Source organism: Erpetoichthys calabaricus, chromosome 16 (assembly GCF_900747795.2).
Source record: "Erpetoichthys calabaricus chromosome 16, fErpCal1.3, whole genome shotgun sequence".
NCBI lineage: Eukaryota > Metazoa > Chordata > Cladistia > Polypteriformes > Polypteridae > Erpetoichthys > Erpetoichthys calabaricus.
The window spans coordinates 73,647,493-73,675,143 of NC_041409.2; the positions used below are offsets into that span (position 1 = coordinate 73,647,493).

The 27,651-nt window shown below is 38.3% G+C and overlaps 1 protein-coding gene across 1 annotated transcript; it reads left to right on the top strand.

Annotated features, from left to right (window-relative positions):
- The first annotated feature begins 5,901 nt into the window (after positions 1–5,901).
- On the top strand, positions 5,902–18,851 carry six4a (SIX homeobox 4a). Its single transcript, XM_028821360.2, has 3 exons — positions 5,902–6,767; positions 11,268–11,941; positions 16,245–18,851. The coding sequence occupies exons 1-3, from the start codon at positions 6,058–6,060 to the stop codon at positions 17,051–17,053; spliced, it is 2,193 nt and encodes a 730-aa protein (XP_028677193.1). The 5' UTR covers positions 5,902–6,057; the 3' UTR covers positions 17,054–18,851.
- Positions 18,852–27,651: the final 8,800 nt, after the last annotated feature.

A 27,651-nucleotide genomic window follows, 5' to 3' on the forward strand; every position in this document is an offset into this window, starting at 1 on the left:
TCTCTTACATTTCAGAGACACGACAGATTCCAGATTTGCATACGGTGCTGTTGCCAGTCTTCTCCTCTCCGCAATACTAAACTGAACGAAGCGGCTGCAAAAAAATGGTGAATTTAAGCAAATCGATACGGTGTTGGTAAGAAGGAGCCAATGGCATACTATGTGAAATAAAAAGCACATGAAATGTGCTTTGCAAATGAAGTACATTTTGATTTCTGTCGCACTCATCAAATTTGGATTAGGGAATTCAGAAAAATGGATGGGTGGATGCCCTGTCTGTACAGTAGTTTTTTAACTGTGCTCTCGGAGCGTCACAGTAGCACTCTTCACATAGTTTATAATGCATAAACGTCAGACAGTAATAATTAATACTGAAACATGTGGAATCTTATTTAGCCACGCGGCAAACAACTGAACCATTCAACATAGTGCCATTACTACCGTTGATAATACCATTTCTGTATACAGGTACTGTACACGTGTAATGTTAAGCAGGAGTCAGACCTCATATGGGGCACACTCACTCTCATACTAGACATATATATATATATATATATATATATATATATATATATATATATATATATATATATATATATATAATGTATATCATATTCACCCTCCTTCTAAAGTGCTTATTAATTTCCTGCACAACCTATACCTGTCCCAGCACCATACAAGGGCAAAGGGAATACAACAATGAGTTGAGGCACTGGGACATCGCAATACGTGCTACCACATACAGTGCAGATTTACAGTCACCCAGTGGTCTAACGTGAAGATTCAGGAATTACTGAAACGGAAAAGCTTAGAAACTCCTCAAAGATGGTGCCTAGACTGAGATCTGAAACTCGGGCACTAAATTGATAGGCAGCAGCTCCTTTCATATGTAAATGCACCGCCTCAGTTCTAAAAAAAAGTGCATAATAGAAGAACCAGAGTTAATAAGAGTTTAAACACCTGGATGCATACTTCTTTTCTATTACTCAGTACGTGAATTTAACTATTCACACACTAAATGTAAATCTTGATATAATACACGATTGCTATAGATTTCTAAGATGTTATAATCTAATATGATGAATTTCGATGGTATATGAAAAATAGTTCACCAAAATAGTATATACTGTATAAAGTAAACAGCCATAAAAACTACCTGTTTTATAGACATCTATTTTGGATCTGTCAGTGTGGATGAACTCTTTTTGAATTCAGATTTCTATGTTTTAATCATCATATTGAGTCTTATTAAAAATAAACTGAATATAGAATCCCACCCTGAATTAACATCAATACAAGTACTAGAAACTACTTTTTATAAGGGCTTCTTCCAGATGTGTATGAATGTATCTTTGTGGGAAGAACTACAATGACAAATGTGTTCTTATATCTAGAGAGAATAGGGCAGTGTATACCTTAATCACTAGTGTTTCACTGAGTGAACACTACAGACAATGGCCTTTTATTGCTAGTTCAGGCAAAATAGAAGATTAAGGTATTTTGTGGCAAGAAATAGTTGTGAGCATGCAATCAGAGGAGGAGGAGGAAGAAGATGACAGGGTGGGGGGTGAGGTCAGCATTCATCCAATGTAAATCATCTTTTAGGCCTGCTTTGGAAAGATATGATGTTGATCCTTTGAAGAAAAAAAGTACATGAAGGGCAATACTGAACAGAGGATATCCTATTGTTTGATGAACTGTATATGGTTTGGGGAGTTCAATACACTGAGTAAACAAAACATTTTTTCACCTTTTATTATTTTGTGTTGTGTTTAAGGGACAGAATAGGATAGAAGCTGGGTAAATACAGGAGCAGCAACAGTACATTACTGCTTTGATATTTTTGAATGTATAGCTTCTAGCTTGTGTTAATTAATTGTTCCTTCCATGAAACATCACTTGGTTAGCACTTTTTGTAATTCTGAGAACATGCGTTCGATTCATGCTCCAGTCACTGAATATTTGGGGTTTCACCATGTGTCTGCAAGACTTTTCCCAGGAATTTTTGTTTATTCCCACATCCCAAAAAACATACAGTTCATGTTAAGTTTAATAGATGAATTTTAAATGTTCCTGTTATTACTGATATACGTGTATGGAAGTTTGTCCTGGAAGGGATTCAGGTCTCTTCCAATGTTGGTTGCTGTTTTTCAGCCAGAAGACTCCATCTTAATCCAAAGCTGTAATGGAAAAAAAGAGTTAAAAAAATGGATGGATGTGGATGCCAAAGAGTGTTACACATACACATTCTTTCTGCAAGTGAAGGACAATCACGATTTGCCTAGAGTTAGACACAGAATCAATTATGTTGACTAAACCAGGAACATTTATGATTTTTAGTTTAAGTTATGGTTATCCCATAGGAAATACATTATTTAATAAATTTTCCTCCTACGTTGCTCCCATTGCCATATGCCTATGCTAGTTTTCTCTATATCTCAGTAATCAGCAAACATGCTATTTAATTTATTTTGTGTGAACATCAATGTGCTGATATCCTTAATCCAACTACTGTTTTAGGCTCACAAGTTCCAGCAGTTATGAACTGGATAAGCAGGCACATGAAGAAGAATGTTGCTGCCTTTCAGGCATTTTATTAATGTGTTTCTTGTAAACAATATTTTATAATTGCTTTCAAAATAAGTAGCATGTAGTGGTTAGCACTGTTGACTTAAAACTACAGTATCCAGCGTTTGAGTACTGACCTGTGTAGTGTCCTTGTGGAGTTTATATGTTTTGCTACATCTGCATGAATTTTGCTCCAGGCATGCTGAATTTCTGCACAAATCCCAAAGACTTGTGTGTTATTTTAATTAGTGGCTTGTAGGAGTGGTGGCGTGTGCAGGAGCACGCACTGTGTTTTGACCACTGTCTTCTCCAAGGCTACATTCTTAAAAATGAACGTGCTAGAATGGCTCTCCAGAGCGAGGTCATAAGGGATCTACATTTGGATTCCAAAAGACTCATCCACGTGAAGGTTCCAGAAAGTACTATTTATTTATTTAGGAAAGGAAAGGACAGCTCAATTGCTCACAGAAACCTTAAAAGAACATGGGAGAAACATGTAAACCTACCATAGACAGCAAAGATCTGTAGATCTGCAGGCTCCATTGTTATGAATAGATGGTAGCAGATTTGTGAAATACCAATGGGTCCTGAATTTGAAAAGACTCTTGCTGCATAGAATAACAAACTGTAAGTCCAGGTTTTCTTAGTTTGTTAGTGTCCTGTTAGGTAGCCTACAATACATTACAAATTTCCTTTTTTTTCTACATCTTGCAGAGTAAATCAAAGCACAAAGAACCATCTTCATATTCAAAGAACACTTCCCAGAATGAAATGGTGGTTGGCCAAGGGTTAGGGTTGTAAAGAGCCATAAAGTGCCATTAAAGAAACAGGATTTTTAGGAGTATACACTTAAAAATGAAGGTGCCAGAATGGTTCTTCAGAGTGATGACACAGGGGAACCATTTTCATCCACTTGAAGGTTTAAGAAAGAATCATTTATGTATTTGGATTTGTAACAGGCTTCACACAGTAGATAGGTAGTGATAGATTTGTGAAATACCAATGGCTTATAATTTAAAAAGGATGCTTCCTACATACAATAACACAATCTAAGTCCAGGTTTTCTTAAACTGTTTGTGTCCTGCTATGTAGCCTTCCTTGCATTAAAGGTTTTAGCTTCTTTCTACATATTAGGACAGAGGACAAAAACAAACAACTTCATATGCACAGAACTCTTCTCAGAATGAAATGGTGCTTAGTCAAGCAATAGTTCAATGAGGAACCACGCAACTCAGTAAAGAACCATAAACTGCCATTGAAGAACCAGGATTTTTAAAAGTGTGTGTTTCCTACCTTGAACTCGATGTTGCTGGGATAGGCTTCAGCACCATGGCCTTGAAGTGGATTATGTGAATTTAATAATGGCTGCCTGCTGAGTTTTCCAATGAAACTCTTTTAATGTACTTTTTTGTAAAGATACTTTTTCATATACAGTACACAAATCGTATAGTAGCAGAATTAGAGACATATACTTCATTTTAATAAACGCATTGGAGTTTTTCAATATATTTAATCAAGTCGCATTGATTGATTTACATTAGGGTATATTACTGAATAATTTTTATTTTATATAACACCTTCTTAAACGTGGTCAAAAAGCAAAATTAAAGACACTGTATTTAATTGTAATATACACACCTTTGGTAATTTTGAAAAATATTTAATCAAAGCAAATCTGTTTCATTTACATTAAGTAATATTTTCAAATAATTTTTATATAATATGGTACTTTATTAAAGGGTGACACAAACAAATGCATATCATGATTAAATGACATTTACAACATTCTTTATTTCTGAGCCAGAGGATGTCTAAGTCAGTCTGCAGGCCTCCTCAGTCACCTACACTCACATGTACAAGGCCAATTTAGAGTTGCCAATGAGCCATACTTGCCCTTCTGTAGGATGTGAGAAAAAAAATTGATTGCCTGGGAAAACCTTAAACATACATAGGGGCAGGCGCCACCATTAAGGCGAATTAGGCATTCATCTAGGGCGCATATCATAAGCAGGAGAAACCCAGCCACAGGGGTCAGCTACCAAACGGTCGGCTGGCACATTAATAAGCTTGACCTAGCAGCAGCAGCAGTGCATGGGAGAAATATGTAAATCTAACATAGACAGTGAGTGTCGCAGGATCAAAATCTGAAACTGTGAATCAGCGGCTGTAACCACTCTGTCACTGTTCAGCCCATAAAACCTGCAGTGTATACTGTATAGTCTCAAGTGAACTTTAAGTGCAGACAATATGTTGAGTGTAATGTCTATGTTCTATTATAATAGTAAAGACGTCTGCATTTTCGTATTAGCACTGTACAAGGCACATCACAAAATAGTGTATCATGGTGATTAAACAATACGGTCACAGAAAATATTAGAAAAAAATTAGAAATGTTTGAAAGTGCAAAACCATGTTTCTAGGCTGACTGGCAACAGTCAATTGTCCAAGTATAGCTATTTGTGTGACCAATACTGGTTTGGTATCCAATCTAAACATGGACAATGCATCCTGCTTGACTCAGATGGGTTAGGCATCTGCTCCGCAACAGTGTGCTGTAGAAGGAGGGACCAAAAAATGGATGGATGATTGAATGGAGATCCTCGTGTTATATAACACCTTTGAAAGTAGTCACTTTGTTGCTGGTGATTTACAAAATAAATATTTATTATTATTAAACGTACTATAAACACAAAATAAGTCCACGATATGTTGTTTACAGTGAAGTCCGATGGAGACATTAAAATGGCACAGGGTATGTACGTGTGAATTTGCCCTGTGGTAGTCCGGCGTCATGCTCTTTGCTGGAATTCTAGAGTATGGATTTATAACTAATAACAATTTGTATTTTTATGTCGCACTTTCCGAACTGAGCACTGACACAATGCCGTGGGTTATTCTGAATAAACCAACTATCGCTACAAGCCTGGAAAATATATATGTACACGAAAAGAAAGCTTTAATACTGATGTAAATGCTGTGATAAGAATAACAAAGTCAGAATACACCTGGTGTGTATGTAATGCAGGTTTTTTCTTTTTTTTTGGATTTGCTTACTGTCGCTTCGCGGTTCGTTGATCAAACGACAATGCCTGCGCAGATGCTTCCTTGTAGTAGCAACGTAAAGACACGCAGGTAGTTTCGAGCTGCTATCACCTTGCGCAGGTAGGGGCATTGTTCAACGACGAGTGATTGACAGATTGCTGCGAATCTGCCCGCGTTCCAATCCCTTCACCCCGCCCCTCTTGCCTGTTTGAACTAATCAGGAATCCGCGAGCCGAAACAGGGCCCGCCTACCACCCACCGCTACAGTTTGCTAAGTAGAAGTCACGTTGAGTCAGAGGAGCAGCGGAGAGCGCTATCCTTTTACAGCAACAACAAGACATCTGATAGTGGTGAATGTGCGTGTTTTTTTTCGCATGGCGAACGGAAACCTGATCGGCTAAAGCCTGTCGAAACCAGGAGGAGTGACTAGCAGGAAGCATTGAAAAAATGTCTTCTTCCTCAAACGAAGTCAGAAGTGCAGGCGAAATCAAGAAAGAGAATGTGTCCTCGGGAGAGGAGCCGGAGCTGCTAGCGCTGAATTCTGCGCTGCTGCCTATGGAGCATGCCGACCAGGTGCACACTGAACTCCTGCTCTCTGCTTCCTCCGCCTTGGCTTTTTCCCCTGAGCAAGTGGCGTGTGTGTGTGAAGCTCTGCAGCAGGGGGGTAACCTGGACCGCTTGGCCAGGTTTCTGTGGTCATTGCCCCAGAGCGACCTCCTACGTGGCAATGAAAGCATCCTGAAGGCACAAGCCTTAGTTGCCTTTCACCAGGGACGGTACCCGGAGCTTTACAGCATTTTGGAGACCCACAACTTTAGCCCGTGCAACCACTCATGTCTTCAGGATCTGTGGTACAAGGCTCGTTACACAGAGGCGGAGAAAGCGCGTGGTAGACCACTTGGAGCCGTGGACAAGTACAGACTGAGGAGAAAATACCCGCTGCCCCGGACGATCTGGGACGGGGAGGAAACTGTCTACTGTTTTAAAGAGAGGTCCAGAAACGCTTTAAAGGAACTGTATAAACAGAACCGTTACCCGTCCCCAGCCGAGAAGAGAAACCTAGCCAAAATCACGGGGCTGTCTCTTACCCAGGTCAGTAACTGGTTCAAGAACAGGCGACAGAGGGACCGGAACCCATCCGAAGCGCAGTCCAAAAGGTAAGCTGGGGGTTGAAGCACATGTAGTCACTAAAATTAAAAACAGCTGGATAAGTATACCATGCATGTTAGGGATCAAAAAGATCCAGTGCCCTGTACGTATTTACGGTTTCGGCGTGACATAGTGGTGGTCAAAACTTTGTCTTTTTGTTAACAGTAGGACTTTTTGACAGAGTTAATCATTGATTACGAATATGTACCCCTGGAGAAGCATGGCAGCCACGACACTGCTATGTTTTGAAACCTGATTCTGTTCCCATTCAGATCGGATTTCAGTATAAATCTGGATAGATGAAGGCAACAGGCTTTACTGAACCGCTTTATGCTATCAGAGCTACGTAGGAGCAGTATTAAGTTTAATAACTATCATTATTATCATTTTAACAATTATCGTACGATTACAGTGCAGTTTGAAATTTTAAAAAACCAATCAGCTGATGGGAATTATAATTTCATAAATAAAAAGAACCTATTTGGTTATTAATGAATTCGGCAATAGCGTCTTACTTCGTGCCCGCCTAGATAAATGGCAACATCGAAAATACTTTTGTGAGTGGGATAGCAGGCAACAGGATAACTTTTACTCTGTCAAATACAATTTAAAGATTGCCTCTTGACAATAAAACTGAAATTCCACAAGCGCAAAACGGGGTTTGTTTCAGAAAGTAAAGAAGCGGTCGATTCATTGCTTAGATACCTCTTCCATTCTCTAGACGGAGCTTAATTCTAAAAGTAGGCTACTTGGCTGCAATCATCGTAGCCACAAAGTTTTGTTTACTTCAGTTACAAGAGACGCAGAATATTCTCTCTTCCCATGTAAAGTTGTCCGTAATGCCCCTGTCCTGGGGCGAGGGTTACTTAAAAGAACGCCCGCCATTGTGCGATTCCTGGGTTCATTTGCTCTTCCAAAAAAAAAAAAAAAAACACACACACACAGTCACCAAGCACCTGGTGGAGGTGACCTCTGCTGCGGGACCGAATCCATTTTCTTTTCGAAGCTGATGTCATAAATCGCCTCCGGCCTCTTGGGTAAAGAGGACGCTTTTGTAGCCACCCGTAACTCTTCACGAATGGGAAAGTCAAAAATTCCCCTTTAATGAAACCTAAAGTGAATCTCCCGTGTGTGTGTGTGTGTTTGAGCACAATATGCTCCCGTCACTTATTTTGTTATTAGCGGTAAAATTTGGGAGTCCATAATTGAGCGCTCTCGTGTGTGGTGGGGGGCAGAGAACTTTTGCAGGCATACTTAAAAGTGTAATTGGGGGTGGGTATCCGTTTGTTGAACTACTTTACCAGCCCCTCAATAGATCTCTTTGTATATTTTGGTTTTTATTCTCCAGTAGAACTAGAAACGCATCTGCTCCACTCCCTGCAGCAAATGGCCGTGTCCTTGTCCAATTCTTTTACACTGTACAAAAGACCTCTTCAAAAGACATTCTTATAGTTGCATGCACAATAATTATAATTTCAGGTAATTTTTAAAAAATAAAATTAGGTAATATTACAATTTGTACCAGTTTGCCTTTAGTAAAGGTAAAAAGGAATAGTCTTAGACTGAAATTTGGTTAAGGATGTTTTAAGAACACTTTAGTTAAAAAAACTAATTTATTACAATATTGCGTACAATGCATCTGATTTTTCACTTTTCATAGGCATTTCTAAGTCTGCAGTTCATGTGTTTGTCTTTAGTTGAGAATTTAGCTGTATTTGTTTGCTAACAATTTTTTTATGATGTGTTCAATTAGACGTATTTTAAATTTAACGTCTTTAAATCCTAAGCGCACACTTTGTTATTTCACCCATATTATTGTAAAGGGTCTGCGCTTTCAGATTGCTCTGGGTAATGACGAACTGTACCACCGAACTTTGTGCACGATTCACAGATTCCATGTCCAATTTTAAAATGAGTGAAATACACTGCGCAGAGAGGCTATTGTCGGCGACCATTTGTGACTTGGCGCAGATGTGCCATTTGCTGCGGAATTCTTTATTACGCCAAATGGTCGCAGAAAAAAAAAGATTTATTGCCTTTTAAAATCCCGTTAAAGTAGCCCCCCTCTTCGCTGAAGCCTCACGACTTGAACTTTTTTTTTATTTGTTATATGGATGCATTTTTGTATAGCTTGGGATTTAGGCGCTAGGTGAGGCGAGCTTGCGTTTACATTATTAATAATTACTAAGGAATGTAGTCACATCTGCGGTGCAAAGGCATTTGGTCCAAGTACAGTTTATATAAAATAATCAGAGGGAAGTAAATTGAACACTCACTTTTTAATCACTTGGATTATTTGACTGTTCTTTGTCAAATAGTTCTGCTATTCCAACAAAAGAAAAACAAACAAATACTACAAAAGTTACAAGTCCTTAAGTTATAAATTGCAGAAGGTGTCATTTTGACACAGTAAAATAAAGAGTATAAAATTAATTTCCGAAGCACTCAGACCCCACCCCCGTTACCTCCACTGGGCATGACTTATTATCTCATCATACCAAGCAGGGGTCTTAAACTTACTGCCTGGAGTGCCCCTCTGGTCTCCTGATTTTCACTCTGTCTAAGCACTCATTTACTTACCAGAAATGAGTCAAATTAAGTGAGTAATCGGACACAGTTTCGAAAATTCTGCAGAGCCTATATATTTAATGTCAGTGTATATTTAAAGTGTCTTTTTATTTTTTGAGATTGTAAAAAAGTATTACATATCAATTGGAGGTATTAAGCTCAATTGTAGGAATAACCCATTATCATTAAAGTATTTCAAGAATAAAGTTTGAGATTTTTCATGGGTAATGTATTTGGAGATTAATTAAAATATTACTTTAAACAAAACAAAAGAGCATCTGAAAACTTTTTTTTTTTTTTTAATAAAACCAAAACGACCTAGCATTGCTGTATCACCCAGACATGGCATCATGGTATCTGTATGTGTGACTTAACAGGATGCCACCCTGTTTCACTGATATTTACTCTTAAATAAAAAAAAAAATATATATATATATACACACACATACATTTTATATATATATATATATATATATATATATAATACACATACACTATATATATAGTGTGTATACTGTATTTATTTTTTCTCAAAGTGCGGTTTAAGATTTCTTTTAATTTCAGTAAAAATGGCAACATGTGCTGAAATTCTTTAAACCGATTTCCCCTATCCTTCAAAAATCAAAATTAATTTTGACATTCCAGTTATAACATAAGAATCTTGAATAGCCAATTCTTTTTTTTTTCTTTATATACTTTTGTTATTGCTATACTAAGGCACTACTAATGGAAGTATAAATTACTATATACATTTTTTGGAAAGCATTCAGATTTAAAATTTGTGGCTCTGTAAAGTAAGAAGCATGTAGTTTGTGTGTTTTTTTTTTTTCTACCAGTTTTAGGTCACAATATGACAAGGATGGGGTATTTAATTGGTGTCTTACCACTCTCTATTGCCTGTATCTAGATGTACATAACACATCTGCACTGACAGGAGTAACTTAAACTAAAAATGCTCTATATGCCTTACACAATATTAACAATAATGTTAAAATGTGAGAGAAGAAATCCGGTTCTGTATTAAATTGCATACCTAACTGTATGCCAGAAACAATCAACTGGACAGTGTTAAATATAGGAATTGGATGATATTTTTTTTTTTTTTGCTATTTGACCTATTTATTTACCTTTTCTCTATTTTGTGGGTTTAAAGGTACAGTATCAATACTGCCGACACAATGCAGTACTTCAGGTGCTATATCTGGTAGACATATGCAAAAGTCTCTCCTCCATTTTTGTTTTATATCTCCAAGAAGATATCAATTATTTGATTGATGGAAAGCATTAGTTTCAGTGTTTTCACTTTGTATATGGTGTGACTATTAGACCTCAGCCCTATCTTATTGTGAAAACTCAGCAAGTCACTTCACCGTCAAGAGGCTCCAGCTGCAGAGGTACCTCAACAACTTCACTTTCTTTGTAGGCTGCTTTGGATCTAGTTCAATAAATATATGCCTGATATCAACAATGTTATATTGTCATATTAGTAAAGATGACTCTGTGTTGTGGTCCTGGACAGGGGCTTTGGAAAACAAAAAAAAAATAGGTAAAATTGTTAGCCAGGAAAGGCTGGTTTGCCAGCTGGAACATGTATTAAATAAGCTATGTCGACTTTGTTCTGGAGCTTAAAGAACAAGCTGCGGTGGATTTGAGCAGGCTTGTGCTGTAATGAGTTGCAGAGACCATAGAAATGCTTACTCTGCATTTGTATCTTGACGTTGTACATGCCAGTACAATGCTGCTGTTGTTTGCTGTCCTTTGGGTATCCTCCTTGGTTAGTGTTTAGTCTTTCCTTCTTTTTCTTGCAAATTGTATCACATCATAAGACAATGTTATAAAAATATTTGTTATGGAAGACACTATATAAAGAATTAGACATCTTTTCTTTCAAATTCTTATCTACGTATTTATTTACTTGTTTTTTGTTTTATTTATTTCAGTGAATCTGATGGCAACCACAGCACTGAAGATGAGTCCAGTAAGGGGCAAGATGATCCTTCTCCTCGGCCCTTGTCTAGCTCTTCTGATGGGCTAGCCAGTCACAGTAGCATCCAACTATCAAGTGACTCGGAGGGCCTGATCATCCAACAGCTTGGGGATGCAAAACTGCCATCCACCTCCCCTGGTGCAATGTTCAATGGGGGTCTGGTGACGGCTAGTACACCCACTGTATTCCTTAATGGCAGCTCTTATATTCAGACCCCCGGGAATGTTCTCTTCAATGGACTGAACATGGGAGGGACACAAGCTGTGGCACTAAACCCCCTTAGAAACAGCAACCCAATTGTAAACAGCAGGGCAGAGAATGGTGAGCTGGTGCTACAAGACAAAGACATGAAAATTCACGGGCCGAATTCGATCATGTCTTACAACGTCAGTTTGCCAGGTGCCCCCTTTCCAGTGAGTGTTAGCTCCAGTGAGATTAAAATCGGAAGCACACAAACTGTATCATCTCAGGATGGGGCGTCAGTGCTTACTTTTACAACATGTAATGGGCCTCTTCAAGTCAATCAGTACAGTGTGGTGCAGCTTCCTACCTGTGACACAAATGGGCAGCAAGTTAATGGACTTCCTTCTTTTCTTATGCCATCTATCACAACAGCACCTCCACAAGGTATAGTAGCTTAATTTCCCTAAAAAAATATTTTCCAAATCAAAGACTCAGAAACAGAATAGAGATGGGAGAAATGGTAGTGAGGGTGGTGAAGATACAGGTTGCTCTTACCATTCTCCCCCAGTTACTGTGACTAGATTAGTGGATATGTTCATCCAACTTTTGACATATCTGTTATGGCCATGTCCTCCATTACGGCTCTTCTGGTGACTTGAAGATATCCATGTAACAGCCCAGGCCTAAATGACTAGCGTGTTTTTCTTGTGTGTATTCAGTTCTGTAATATACTGCATGGATGGGTTATGCTCGAATCAGAGCAAGTTGCCAATGAATGAGGCAAAGTACTGAAGATAATTAGGCCCCTCAACACTGAAGCAGATGTTTACAGAAACACAAATACTGTTTAACTACTTGAATTTTAAAGAAAAAGAAATTCATTTAGAGGCACCAGATTGTATCAGAATATTTGACAAAAGGAAAAAAAAAATCATCCTCCCAATTTTTCAACTTGCTTTTTAATGACAAGACCATGATGAGAGGGAATTGTATTTAGTGTTCTGATTGACACACCAGTCCATGACTAGGTAGACACACTCACCCCAACAATTGTACTCGTATACAACATCAGACCTATTTAGATTTTCTGTGTATGTCACTGAGGTGTGGCTGGAAAGTGGAATACAAGATAACCCAAGTGGACAAGAGGAGAGCACACAAACTCCACAGTATGAATTTACATTCCCCAAGCCAGATTATGGAGGCAGGAGCCTATCGCAGCAATAGGCAAGAACCAGCTCTAAACATGGAGGCAGTTAATTACAGAACTCACTCACATATGCACCCAGTCATACTCGCACAGTTTTGTCCAAACCTCATTCCTTAAAAAGAACAATGACTGTGGATAGCCAAATGTGATTCTTCCCAGAGATTTAACCAAACCTTACAGTTTGAGCTGCAAAAGGTAAATCTATATTTATCTTTGTCTTGGCAGTGCAGTACAGCCTGGTGGCTAAGGCACAAGGACTGAAAGCCACAATGTTTCTTACTCAATTCCTGCCACTAACGTCCAGTATGATCCTGCAGTGATCACATTTTAGCCATGTAAAATATGTTTTAATGATATCCCTTAATCTGTTCATTGGAACAGATAACATTATAAGCTAAATTATAAAGAGATACAATTATCTAAGGGTCTGCTCCGTACCTCCACGGTGCACTATAAATCACAGAGTGTCCTCCCTCATTTTCGCTTTTTTGGTGACCCGGTATATCTTGTTTGTTCTCGCAAGCCCTGGGCGGGCAGTCATGTGATGCTCTGGTCTTGTTTTACCGGACTTGGTAATGCTGCATGCTTTCTAAACCTCCAGCTTCCTGGATTCTTCCTGAGTCGCTGCCAGACTTTCAATTTGTGCATTCTTGCTTTCATTGACTCTTTGCAATGTGAGGACTGGAGAAGCTTTAATCAGGATGCTGCTGCCTTGTCACTTTTCATTTTATGAGTATTAAGAGTCAATACTTTCAAAGGGAGAGGATTTATTGATTTATTTATTGGTGTTTGTCAAATGTGTAACGTTCCACTAGGCCTTGTGATTGTGATAGCCAGGTTCTGTTTAGCCTTGATCTTTGTAAGCAGCTATGGGTTCATTTCTTCCTGTCAGAATTTAGTTCTATTAGAATGTCAGCCTTATGATTGTACTCAGTGGCATTCTCACATTTACTATTATGTGTTTGCGTTCTTATTCACAATATCCAAAAATAAGGAAAAAAATAGGAGTACAGGACACCTAGGTCTCTTCATTATTTCAACAAAGTCTCCAACATTTCCAGTTTTGCCCTAATTCAACCTTGGCCGTTGTTACTTTCACTTCCATTATGTACAAGTCAAGTTCTACATTAAATCACAAGTGGTAATTGAAGAGCAATTTAGGTTTAAGTGGACGGGAACACAAGACTACCATGTTTATATAAAAAAAAACACTTATACACCATCAAAATCATCTGTTTTATTGGCTTTGTACCATCTCTTTGTGTATCTCTCCGTCTGTCTCCTCAAGACTGTATATGTGTAACATACATACAAAACCTTTATTTTGTAGAAGTCCTTTCTTCAGTACACCCCACCTGAAGGCTCTTCTCTTGCCTACTACAGTGCACTTGATTTTATGTTTCTCTGGCAGGTTAACACAATGAGTAGCTGGGACTTCAATCAGCATCCAACCCAGAGCCTTAAGCACTAGGCTGTACCTCTGCAGGAGTCATTTTTGATAATACTAAATCTGTTTATTAATTTTTACCTGAATGTCTGTTTTATTTTTAACTGCAAAGCTTGCTTTAACATTGTTTATGTAGAAATGACAGAGGTGGCACAAGGCTTCAAAAGGTTTCATTGCCATCTCAGTTTTCTGGGCCCTTGTTATATTCTGGGCTGCAAACCATACGGTGTGGAGTTTGCATTTTCTCTTAGTGTTCATGTCTGTTTTTAACTATTGGCCTTTCAAGAGAGACAAAATTCTTCAAGTCATTCAGGAAATCCAAATTGGCCTAGTGTCAAGGGGTATGTGAGTGGCCCATCCAACAGATTGGTGTTCTACCAGATTGTGAAATGTGGAGAAACATTTAAGAAAACCGTTTTGATTTGTGCGTTAATAATATTGTAAAGGTTTTGTCTTTGCAGTATTAATAACATGATGTATTTGTTAATATGTATAATAGATTGGGAAGGTATGGTGGCAAAGTGTTTGGTTCTGCTATCTCATAGCTGCATTGCTGTGGGCTTGAATCACAGTCTGGTTACTGGCAGTGGGGCCTCTTCATGTGTTCATCTTATCCATAGGACTTTTCCCAGAGTTCTATATTTTTTACATGCTGCGTGCATAACTTTAATTGGCGAATTCAAATTGGCCTGGAACAAGTGACAATGACAGTGAGAGTGTGAGTGCTTATGTGTGACTTGTGCTGGACTGGCCTCCCATCCAGGGTTGGTTTATATCTTGTCCTAGTTACTACCAGGATCAGCTCTGTGTTTCTCAAAATGGAAAAGTTAGATGTAAATGGCTACAAATAACAGACTTGGACCTTTGCATACTGTTCATTGTTACAGAATTCATGTTTGTATCCTTGTGTTAATTTGCATGTATTCATCTACAATGTTTGTGTAAAAGAACTGATTCTGCAGATGTTTTATTCAGTTTGTCAGTGGTAGATGATGCACTTTTTTGAAATACTTTATTTTATTTTTTATACCTGTATTATTTATGAAAGCTTTGTTCTTTTACATTAAGGAAAGTCTGCAGTTGTGAAATAAGATATGTTCAAAAATATAAAAGAACAGTGTTTTTTATAGATACTCACAGGTGGCATTTGAACCCCTGCCTTCCTGAGTATACATTAAAGGTTAAGATATTGGTAAGGGAAAACTGACATACCTTTTTCTTGTAGGAAAAGCAATGCAGGTAATTTATACTTTGGAAAATATACTAACTGTTTACTCCGACCACTTTAAATGACTTATGAAGAAAAGTGAGATTACAGATGGCATATCTATGCAGACTCCTTATTGCATGCGTATATGTGTTGGCTGATCCTGGCACCATGCCATCACTGAGCAGCTCCTGCATGGTCTCTCTGCTCCAGGCTTGGCTGTTCGGTGCATTGTGATGCAGACCCTATGCAGCTTGCTGCAGTGCACCATTTCAAGGTGAGCTCGTTCAAGCCGAGCATCTACAGAAAGTCTAACAGATGAGAAGGTGCTAGTTGTTGTTCTGACTGGTAGCAAGTGACGTTTGGGCCTGTATGGGGGAAGGGTGGAAGCATTGGTGATGTCCACTGCAGTTAACCTTGAAATAAATGATGATTGAATTTTATTTAATTATTATTATTATTATTATTATTATTATTTCTAAGGCCAGTGTCACTATGGGACAAGAGAGGTATGGTGGTGAAGTTGTTAGGACTGCTGCCTCACAGAACTGAAGATCTTGATTCAGTGTGCTTTGTACTGTCCATGTGGAGTTTTTACATTCTCTTGGTGTCTGTAGGGGAGTCACTACCCATGGACCTGTAATAAAGAAAGTGGACTCAGTAATTATATAAATACACTAACTTGTTGACTTGTTTAATATAATTTGTTAATTAACTTGTTCAGAGTGATTTAATTAATTTATGCAGTCTGCATAGTTCTGCTTCCTCTCATAACCTCTCTGATTTAAAGCTTTCACTTGTCTGAGTATCTATCTCCATCCACAATAGTAGGATGTGAAGGGAAGAAGCCGATCAGTAAATTGTGTCACTGTTTGTCTTTCAGGTAACCCTTTAATGAACTCCACACACCCTGAGCAGACAGAGGCCTTCTCCAGCGGACAGTCATCCACTCCAAATTTACAGCACGGAAAATTACTCCTCAGTCCTCTGCAGCCCAGCCCAGTGCTGTACTCTCCGCCCAGTATGCAACAGATGGTGGCATCCATTAAGCAGGAGCCACCCGAGGGAGGTTTCACCTTCTCTCATCTAATGCCTGTTGACCAAAATGGCCAAATTAGTGTGAGCACATCCTCTGTGAATGTTTCCGGGATGGCGATAGACACACTGAGTCCCAGCTTCTCGGTCATCTCCACTCCTGGACTTGGTTCGTCTGGCTCTTTGAACTCAAGCAGCTCAGGCAGCATGTGTTCTACTCAAAGTAGCCAGCCTACGTCTCCAGCAGACAGCAGCCCCTCCAGCGAGGCAGCAGGCAACAGCAATGGTTATGCAGCTCTGCATGACACTCCATTGACAACCACAGCTGGCCAGGGGACGTTTACCGTGTTCTCCACCCAGCAGGGATTGGCTAGAGAAAGTGGAAGAGGAACTGATGATGACAGAACAAACCAGCACCTTCCTCATGACTACAGCCACCAGCAGAGCACCATCCAACAGCTACTGCCAGCTTTGAAGGGGAACTTCTTGTCCATATCAGAGGGCAGGTCCAGTGAAGACATGATAATTCTGGAGTCCAAGTCCAAATGTGCAGTTAGTGAAATGGTGAGGGTCATCTGTGGACAAATGGAAAATGAGGACAAGCAGCTGGCCAAACTTCAGAATGTGCAGATGGAAGAAGACATTAGCGAGATATAATAACACTTATGGGGAGGGGTGGGGGGATTGAGTAGAACATCAACCTTCATTAGAAAATGCTAAATTATTCATGAGGAAACACTTCGAGTCAGACTGCAATGGTCAAGCCACAGCCTTGGGTCTTCCAATGCAATAAGAATGGCTTCCAAGAGCATTTCTTTTTTTGTCAATTCTTAAAAAAACCTTGATGACTTTGATGTTCATTAATTATATTTAAACAAAAAGAACATACAGAAAAAAAACCTGATATATCAGCAGGACAAGGAAAAAGGGAGGGAGGGAGGGAGGGTGGATCCACATTAACAGTGTGCCAGTGTCGCAGAATGTGGGGAGAGAATAAAGGAAACTGAAAGGCTTCTTACAGCACCATCTCCTTCTGGAGCATCTTCTCCTTAGCTCTGGTGCCAGGGATCCTTTAGACATGAGTTAGCTTTTTTCGACCATGAGGACAGTTTTTTTTTTAACTTTTTTTATGGGCTGCTTTTCTTTTGAACTGTTTTTATATTTATTATTATTCATGATTTTATTTATTTAAGTTCACAAACCTGGGAGTATAGTGGCAGTCTTTTACTTGGAAGAGTAGGGAGGCAACATAGAAAGGTGCCCACAGATAAAACTCTCCATCTGCAAGAATTAGGAATGGGAATTGTTGGCAGAGACAGTTGGTGATCCATGTGCATTGGGATGGCAATACAACTTGGAAAAAAAAAAAATAATAAGACCGCACATGCAGCCCTTTTAGCTGCTGAGACTCGCCAATGCACTCTTGTTTTGCATTTTTGTCTGGGTTTATTTTTACATTGGGAAATGTGAAACAAAAAATTTGAATATTCTTACCTGCTGAAGGATTGTTATTCTGCATTGTTAGGATGGGTACATAGTGGATTCCCTTTTTATTTATTTATTTTTATGTGTAACCTGTGTAGGTGCCTTTCTCTACATCCAAACTTTGCACTCGGAGAGCTGCTTTAATGCAGCAGAATGTAATAGCGCTGACCTTCTAACGGCTGTGAAGACAATTTTCGTATATCCTTTTACACATCACATTATTGACAGAACTGGCCATTAAAGGTCTCTCTTTCAGAGGCAGTAATAGTGCATCCTCTTTAATGCTTAGCCTTTAAACCGCTTTAAAAAGCTCAATAATATGCAACTAGTGGGGGGGGGGGGGGGGGGAGTGGGGCTCTTATTTATTTGACTTTTCAATACCCACCTCGCTTGTTAATTGACCAGTATGCTCTACCCATCATGCAAATGTCACTTTGGAAAGAGTCTTGTCGGCAAGATTTCAGGGCAAACAAGATGAAAGTAAACACTAAAGCTTCAGTGATATCTGCACCCAACATCCTCTTCCCCCATCCCACCCTTTTTAGTTGAGCACTGATCCCTCTTTTTTTAATATTCTCAATATCTTTTTTTTTTTTTTTGCATTTAGTGCGTAGTTTCTTTTTTTTTTTTTATTATTATGTGCATGGTTACCTGAATTTAACAACTCATGCATCTGTACTCCAGTTAACGTGCCTTATGTCTCTTTACAAATGAAGTGATACATTTGACCACTTTTGTAGAAACCCAAGTATCATGCTGCACTATTTGGTGATGGTACAATGAGTATGTCAGGCAAAGTTTCACATGCTCAACTGTTAAACCAAAGATCCGTTTCCTACAGATTTGTTTGTTATGTACTGTAATAGATTTTATGAGTGAAATGATAGTTTTTTTTTTTGTTTGTATTCTGAAATGTTGTGAACTTATTTTTCTAAACACTATACTCAATAAAACTTTATATTTATACGTATCGCATGATTGCTGAATTGGTTGCATTCTTCCCTACATCTTACACAAAAAGTTAGGTGTTTAAGCCAGAAAAGAGAAGGGATAAAGTAAGTATATCCTCTATTATTTATATGGTTTATGTATTGAGAAAAAGGTAACAATCATGTAGTTCACCTAAAACTGGATAAATGTGGCCTCAGTTGACCATTAAAAATGGGTTTAAATGTCTAATTATCAAGTCAACAAAAAGGAGTCGGTTTACAGATTGTCTGATTTTACTGCTTCCTCATCGGTTTAGAAGACAGGTTGAGCCAGGTGATCATTATAAAATTCTGGCACCCTAATAAAATTGTAGTATGATCTGGAACATTCAGGCCAAATCACATCAAGGTAGAAGCAGTTCTGGAACAGGGTGCCATCCCACTGCACAGCTAACACACACAACAGGGGGCAATTTTACCCCCCCCCTCCCCCCATTCCACCTCACCTGCATGTCTTTGGGAGGAAACCCATGTGGGCACGAGGAAGACCTGGGATGTGAACCTTGGCAGCAGCACTAACACTGTGCCACCATGCCACATGATAAAAGACATCTGGAGTGACATCAGATATAATTATTTCTGCTAATTAGGCTGGGAAGATGTACAAATTCTGTCCAAACTATTTGAGGAACAACGTTCTGTTTTAGAACTGGAGAACATTCAAAACATTCACCAGTCTTCCCTAGATTAGGCATCTCAACAAATCTGCAACAGAATCCGAATGAAATGCTCTGAGAAACTACAAAGGACCCAAAAGGTCTGTCAAAATAGTGAATGTTACAGTTCATGACTCTACCTTCAGCAAAAAAAAAAAGACTGAATATTTAAAGAGTAACATGAGCAGTAATTGCAAATTCTCAAATGAATGTTAATAGGTACAACTCTTTCTATCCCTGTTTGAAGTTTCAAGGTAAGGCAGTTATTTCAGAAAAGGTGGACAGAAGTTTTTCAAGATGTGGGTAGTTACAATCACTTGTCACAGCACCAGAGACTGGCGAGATGTTTCATGTTGATTAGTACATGCAAGTAACAAGTTCACTGTACCCTGTACGTGTGACCGTGATGACAATGATGTCTTCTACTCATTTTCCTTTGTCCCTATTCTTTCTTCTCACCTTTTCACTCTCATTTTCCCCAGCTGTCCTATTTCCCCTTCTCTCGATTCCTTTATCACTTTTTTCTATATAACATTAAAGATAATGTGGAGCATTTAGGAAAAAGGTCTGTGTCTTTTTCATTTTGTATGGTTTTACACTATGAGTGAAGACATTCTGCAATAGACTGGCATCTCATGAAGGGTTTATTCCTACACTTGCAATTAATACCATCAGAATAAGCTTAAGCCATCCATCCCATTCCAAACTGGAAAAAAACCCAATCAGAAAATGAATGAACAAATACATTTATATGGTTAACCCTTTCATAGCAACCCACCTGCTTTTATTGCATTTACTTTATTAATTGAAGTGTTGTTTATAATGATGTTTTCTTTTTTGTTTTTCTTTATTTAGTGTGATTGCTGATTTAACTCCTTCTAAGATTTTTATCTAGTATGCAAGGGATTTCAAAACTCAGTTCTTCCTTTCACTATTTTTCTTTATTCACTCCATGTTTCTCAGTTTTTTTTCCTCCCCTTACCCAGTATTTGTTTTTTGTCTTCCATTATTCTGTTTCATTTAGTAATGCTTGCTTTTCCTTTTTCACTCTTTAAGACATTACACTTTCCCATCCAAGTGTAGCCTCCATTTTTGACTTTCGTTTGCTTTTGATCCTTTCTTTCATTTTTCATCTTTTCCTCTTGTAACTCTCTGGCCTCAGTGCTCCTTGCTCTTTCTCTCTCATTTCTTCAACTGCCTTACTAAATGATTCTTGGTTTATCTGTGACTGCTGTTTTTCCATGCAGATTGTAAGTCATGAATTTTTTTTTATAATTAAAGATATATATATGTGGATAGTTACAGTTTAAAAAAGTTCTAGTAGTACTGAGTTCTACTTTCCTGAAAACAAGTATGCTTTTTGTTCAATTGCAAAGTATTCTTAATTTTTTTCACTCTCTTTTTTAAGTCAGTGGTCAATTATGAGTACACTATCACAGGCAATGATGATTATTCGGGAGCTTTTAAATCGGATTTTCTTCATAAGGAAAGAGCTAGCACATCCTTATTAAAATATTTAAAATAAAAATCAAGTTGTCTAGTTACCAAACTGCTTTAACAATTACAAGGTGGTTGGGAGGCCATGTCTACCTCTGGCAGGTTTGAGCACAAGGCTGGAACCAGCCCTGGAGGTGCTTCCTGTCTATTTTATGGCACAATCATTCACAGACCAACACAGCTAATACTTCAACATTAATACCTTACACGTCTTTAGGATTTTCAAAATATTTTTAAAAATAAGTGAAAACAACAAGGGTAGCCTATCAACTCTTTTCTATGATAAGCACAAGCACCTTAATTGAAACAAAATTCTCAATGTAGACTTTTTTCTGGAGCTGGAGGCTGACATCAGCAACAACATGTTTAACCTAATGACCTGTTAGCTAATAGCAGCATTCAGCTTTTAAATAATAAATTGGTTGGAATGAAACCCAGTAGGCTTATGAAAACCTTAGGACCAAATTTAAAAATGAACATTCTTATTCTTTCCCATCTTTCCTTGTCTCTCTGTCATGCTTTTTTTTATATATATATTTTTTGACTTGCTCTTACTTCATTTGACACCCAAAACCAATTTATGCCGTATTCTCTCCATGTAGTCTAAGGATGCTTGTGAACAATAGCCCTGATGAGTGTGTAACGGCGAGTAGTAATGCATTCTCGTAAAAGCTCTTACTCCCGCAAAGCCCGCAGGAATTTCAAGGTCAATGTTCAAATTGTTCTTGAACAGTGCCTTTCATGAGGAGTCAAGCCCATGCAATTTCATTTGAAGGGCACAGCAGCGTTGTTCTTTGCCTATGTCTATGCTTTCTGATAAACATTTCTTATCCTTTCTCACCTTGAACACGGCTTTGCTCATACCATGGTAGCAGCCCTGCTTTGTTCCATCCACATCTCATCTTGCCATTAGGTCAGCTTATATACCACTTGCCATTTCCAGGAGGAAAATAAGTAGCTTTGTCTTTCACACTAAACTAAGGAAAATATTTGAATTAAAAGAAACAGAATATGTGAACTCCTAAGGATCATGTGTATTATCAAATAAGTGTACCAAGGAATAAGCAGGACTGATATGGAAGGAACTGCAGCGCAGCAATTTGTCTGAGCTTATGTAGTTGAGATGTACCCTATGAGGTCTAGAATGCCTAAATTGTGAATTTCCTTTTGGGAAATCCCCTTGGGATTAATAAAGTATCTATCTATCTATCTATCTATCTATCTATCTATCTATCTATCTATCTATCTATCTATCTACTGTATGTCTGATGTGGTCCCAGAGACTCTTTGCTGGAGCTTATTTCATTAATATCAATTTCACATAATCATGATATACAGTAATTGTGGCTTTGTAAACAAATTGTCATTTCTTTTTACTTATCTTGTCTCTGTTCACAATTTCAAAAATTACCAATGAACAATAATATTTCACTGTTACTCTACAAAGTGTGTAGGATATATGACAGAGAAGCAGTGCTAGGTTATTTTGTGCCCTAGGCCAAGCTTAGTAGTGCACCAACCAACTGGTTGCTAACCTGTGTGTCTGGGTTTTACCCACCCTTATGATGTGCACCCTAGGTGAAAACCTAATTCGCCTTAATGGTGGCGTCAGCCCTCCAGAGAAGATGAGATTAATGAAGCAAGGCAAACACTTAGTGTTTATCTTTAAATGTTTGGGTTCAGTTGCCAGTCCACCTGTGTTTTCTTGGAGGAACTTTAGTTTCTTCCTGCATCATGTATGCTACAAGTAATTGTAGGCAGAAAATTGGCCCATTCTGAAAAACCAGGGTTTGTGTTCATGAGCTTGATCTGGGGTAGACTGGTGTTCCTTCCAAAGTTGATTCCTGTCTTGCATCCTTTGTATAGAAAGAGGCACCTGCATATAGTCTAATTAAAGACTGATAAGTCTGATATCTTTAGCTTTTTACAGATACTCAGTAAATAAATAAATATACATATAAGCACCAGAATGACTAAAAATAAAGAAAACTAAAAATAAATAAACTTCTTATTTGGTAATCACGGTCACAGTGAGGCATTATGCAGGCATAATGCTATTTGTATAAAGTAGCCCCAGTAACGTTTCTTTACACACTTTTGTTGAACGTCTTGGCTCTTTCATGGGGTTCTGCAAACCTCAAGTTCAGAATCTTGGGGTTATTTTTGACAGTAACCTTTCTTTTGAGAAACAGATTAATTATGTATTCAAGATTTGCTTTTTCCAGCTTCATCTTTTAGCCAAGGTTAAGCCTTTTTTTATCTCCTAGTGATCTTGAGAAACTTACTCATGCCTTTATCTTTACTCAGCATGATTACTGTAACTCATTGTTTTCTGGGATCAGTAAATCCCTAATATGCAGGCTGCAGTTGGTTCAGAATTCTGCTGCTCGTTTTTTAGTTGTGGCAAAAAAGTTTGCCTCTGTATCTCCAATTTTAGCCTTTTTACACTGGATGCCAGTTAGTTTTAGAACTGATTTTAAAATTTTGCTGCTGGGCTTTAATTCACTACATGGGTATGCTCCTGCTTATTTATCTGAATTGCATGTTATACACTAGCCATCCAGAGGGCTTAGATCTACTGCTCACTTCTCTCTTGTTATCCCTTGTACTAAGTGCAAAATTAAGGGAGACAGGGTTTTTTTGCAGCTGCTGCACCTTATCTGTGGAATTCTTTACTTAATTACATTAAGGAGTTACCATCAATTGAACTCTTTCAAACTAGATTGAAGACTCATTTCTATTCTCTAGGTTTCTGTGACCTTTAATGTTACTGATTGTATCCCTCCTCTTAGTCATTTGTTTAAATTTACTGTTGGTTGTATTGTGTTTTATTTTGTATTGTATTTTATTCTGTTTATTTTATTTATGTATATTGTATGTTTTTATTGTAGAGCACTTTGGCTACAGTATTACTAATGTTGTTTTAAATGTGCTCTATAAATAACATTGACATTGAATAATTTGTCAGCTGAAAGTCCTCAATGCTAGGGTGTCAGAGAGAAGAAGTGCTGCATTGTTCAAAATGGCACTCAGCTTTGTTTTAATTCTCTCCTTTGCTTCGACCTCCAGGGGGTCAAGAGTGTGTTCCAAAATTGAGCCTGCCCTCTTGGTGATTCAGTGGGACTCTCTTGAAATGATGTTACTGGCCCAGCACACCACAGCATAGAACATCACACTGGCCATCACAGAGTTGTAGAAGACGTGATGGATGTCACTACCCACATTGCAGGAATGCAGGCTCCTACAAAAAAGAGTCTGCTCTCCCCTTTCTTATATAGTTCCTTTGTGTTACTTGACCAGTCCACCCTGTCATTGATGTGGACCCCCAAGTACTTGCAGCAATGCAACACCTCAATATCCACAACCTGAATAGTGACCAGGGATTGAGGCTCTTTGGTGTGGTGAAAGTCAATAACCAGTTCCTCCGTTTTGCTGATGTTAAGTTGCAGTTAATTCTTTCTGCACCAAAAAACAAAGTTCTCTCCCTGACTCCTATACTTGGTCTCATTCTCATTATCAATTACTATAGGTGCAGAATCATTAGAAAATTTTGGCAAGTGACCTAACCTGGTGTTAAATTTATAGTCTGAAGTGTACAGAAGAAAAGGAGACAGGACTGATCCTTGTGGTGCTCCAGTGATGCTCACATTCGTATCAAAGACATAGTCCTTGAATCTCACAAACTGCGGTCGGCATGACAGATACTCCATTATGAAGGACACCACAGGCTCATCCACCTGCATATCTCTGAGCTTAGCACTTAACAGGGACAGCTGGATGGTATTGAAGGTGCTGGAGAAACCAAAAAACATTATCCTCACAGTGCTGCCAGCTATGTCCAGGTGAGAATAACCCTTGTGGAGCAGATAGATACATGCATCCTCCTCTCCATATTTGTCTGATTGACAAACTGCAGTGGGTTCAGGTGGTCTCTCCGAAGAGGAAGCATGTAATCTAGGACCCACCTTGCAAAGGTCTTCATGATGTGAGATGAAAGTGCCACTGGTCTATAGTTATTAGGTGAAGAGATGGGTGTCTTCTTTGGGACAATGCAGGATATCTTCCACACCAGCTGCACTTTTTGCAGTCATGATGACAGACTAAACAGGTGACAGAGGATACCACAAGGTTGTTCAGCATAGGCATTAAGAACTTGAAGATTGACTAAATCTGTTCCTTCAGCTTTTCCTGTTTGAAGCTGTCTCCTCACTTGGTTATCAGTTGTGGACAACCTATACTTAGAGGTGGACTCATCACTGGCCATTCAAGTTGAAGTAGTAGGCATTATTGGTGTAGCAAGGATGGTGTGGGGGACTGGTCATTGGAAGAAGGAGGCAATAAAAGGGAACATCTATTAAAAATTGATTCAGGGCTTTAGCCTTGTCTACTGCTCCTTCTAATGGGGCCAGATGACTACAAATCATATTCTGAATGCACTTTTTTGGTTTAATGTCGGAATCAAAGGGATGGAATTTGATTTTCATTTTCACAATATTTGGAAGAAGTCTGCATTTCTGCCTCACACTTTGAAAGGGAAATAAAATCATAAGTGTAGAAGTGCTTCACTTTCTGAACCGAGGCGCTTAAGGGGATAAGGGTGAACTTAGTGAAATTAGTCTCTAAAATGTGAAATAACAAAATGTGTAGAATGAATAAGTGGTCAAAGTGGTTGGTGCAATATACACAGGTCCTTTAAAGGTTATGCTCATTACACTACCAAAATGTTAGGACGACCGAAGTGTATCTAGGCCTCAAGAAAGAGAATTTGAAAATAAAAAAAAATAAAAAACACCAATCAAAAACTCACCCAGAAACCACACCCAAACACACATACACACATTTCCTAAATGAAGCCCAGCCCCCAGTAAATACATTAAAGGAATGCAGTCTTTTCATCAGCAGCTCACACAGGACAATCCTGGAGGGGGGAACTACACAACCACAACGTAAACTCGACTGCACACACAAGCAATTAAAACTTGCCAATCATTCTCCAATCAGCCTTTGTTTTGAATACCATTGACCAAAGCCAGTTCAATATGAGAGGAACTACAAACTGAAGAGCACGAATCAAACTAGGGTCAAAAGGCTGAGAGGGCACTAAGTTTTATTCTGTGTTACTATGCTGCCTCTCAGTATTACATATTACTTAATCCTCAGAAATATAAATCACACATGATGACACATCTTTGACTGAATATAAGAGCTGAACAAGTTTACTAAATAAGGAATTTGGGCAGGAAATATCTTCTGAAATAAATCTTGGCTGCAAAGAAACCTAGAGCCACAGGGGATTTCCAGAAAAGTATCTGAGGACCGTTTGGTTTTTGGGTCAAACCATCCTTTTTAAAAAAAAAAAAACAAAAAAAAAAACCTTATAAAATGTAATCCTTTCATTATTTAACTAAACCACTTTAATGCAGTCCTGTACAGCAGAGTGCCAGCAACATATGGGACACAGGGCTGGAACTAGACTTGTCTTGTAATGACAAAATGGAAAACCAGCAGAAAGTACTTGATTATTGAAGATAACGTCTGAGTTTTAAGGTTTACTCAGTTATTTTACACTTTACTGTCCTCACCTGTTTTGCCATCCTTCTTTTCCCGCTCATGTTATAGCAGTTTTAGCCAATGGAACTGCAGAATGAGAAAAAGTCATTATCAAAACAGAACATAAAATATATCAAAGTAAAGCAATAGGAAACACATTTTACATCAGTTCTTCCTAAATTTTTATCAACAGGTGTTTTGTCTAAGAAAACAATTCCACATGTACACAAATTTCCACACATAAGGTAACTATGATGCTGAGAAGGCTAAACCTATAGAATGATTTGGAGCATTAGGCCTGCCTGTTGCATTCAGCCATCATCATGAAGTACTGCAAGTTTTTGGCTATGGCCCAAATCATGTCCACCGTTCCAGACACACTATAAAATTTACTACGCAAATAAATTGAAAAATTTGATTTAGCACAAGATGACCTAATTTGGAGTGTTAATAAGAAATGTAATGATTTACTTAATTATGTTTAAAGTCTAAATGTTCTCAATTGTAATAGAAATGTGTCATTTTTAACCCTTTTATAGAAGGCTAGATCCCTTGTAAAAGATCAAAAATCAAAAATAGCATCATGTTTGTAATCATTCACCTTGAAATAATCTAAAGTGATAATCCTCAAGCTTATATTTGAAATTTCTCATTTTTAACCTTATGGGAGTTGCACTTAGAGGGCTGGGACCACCAGCAATGAATCAACTATCAAAAATGCTATCACATTCATGATCAGCAATCTTGAAATAGTATATACTACTGATCGCCAGTAAGATTTTTTGAATTTTTGCGACAAAAAGTAAATCTGAAAACCTCATATCCCATTAGAGGTTGAATACACCTATTATTTTAATCTTTAACATAAGGGTGTAATTTCCTGGACAAAATGTGACCCAAATATCGCCATAAAGGAAGGAAGGTTTTCCACTTCTAGAAGACAAAAAAATATAGGGATGAAGCCCAAAACGTTTGACATTGTGCATAACTGGACATCAACACGCATCAAATGGTATATCATATGTGGGGGTTTCAAAGCATTCATAAGTAATTCTTTATGAACACACTAAAGGAGACG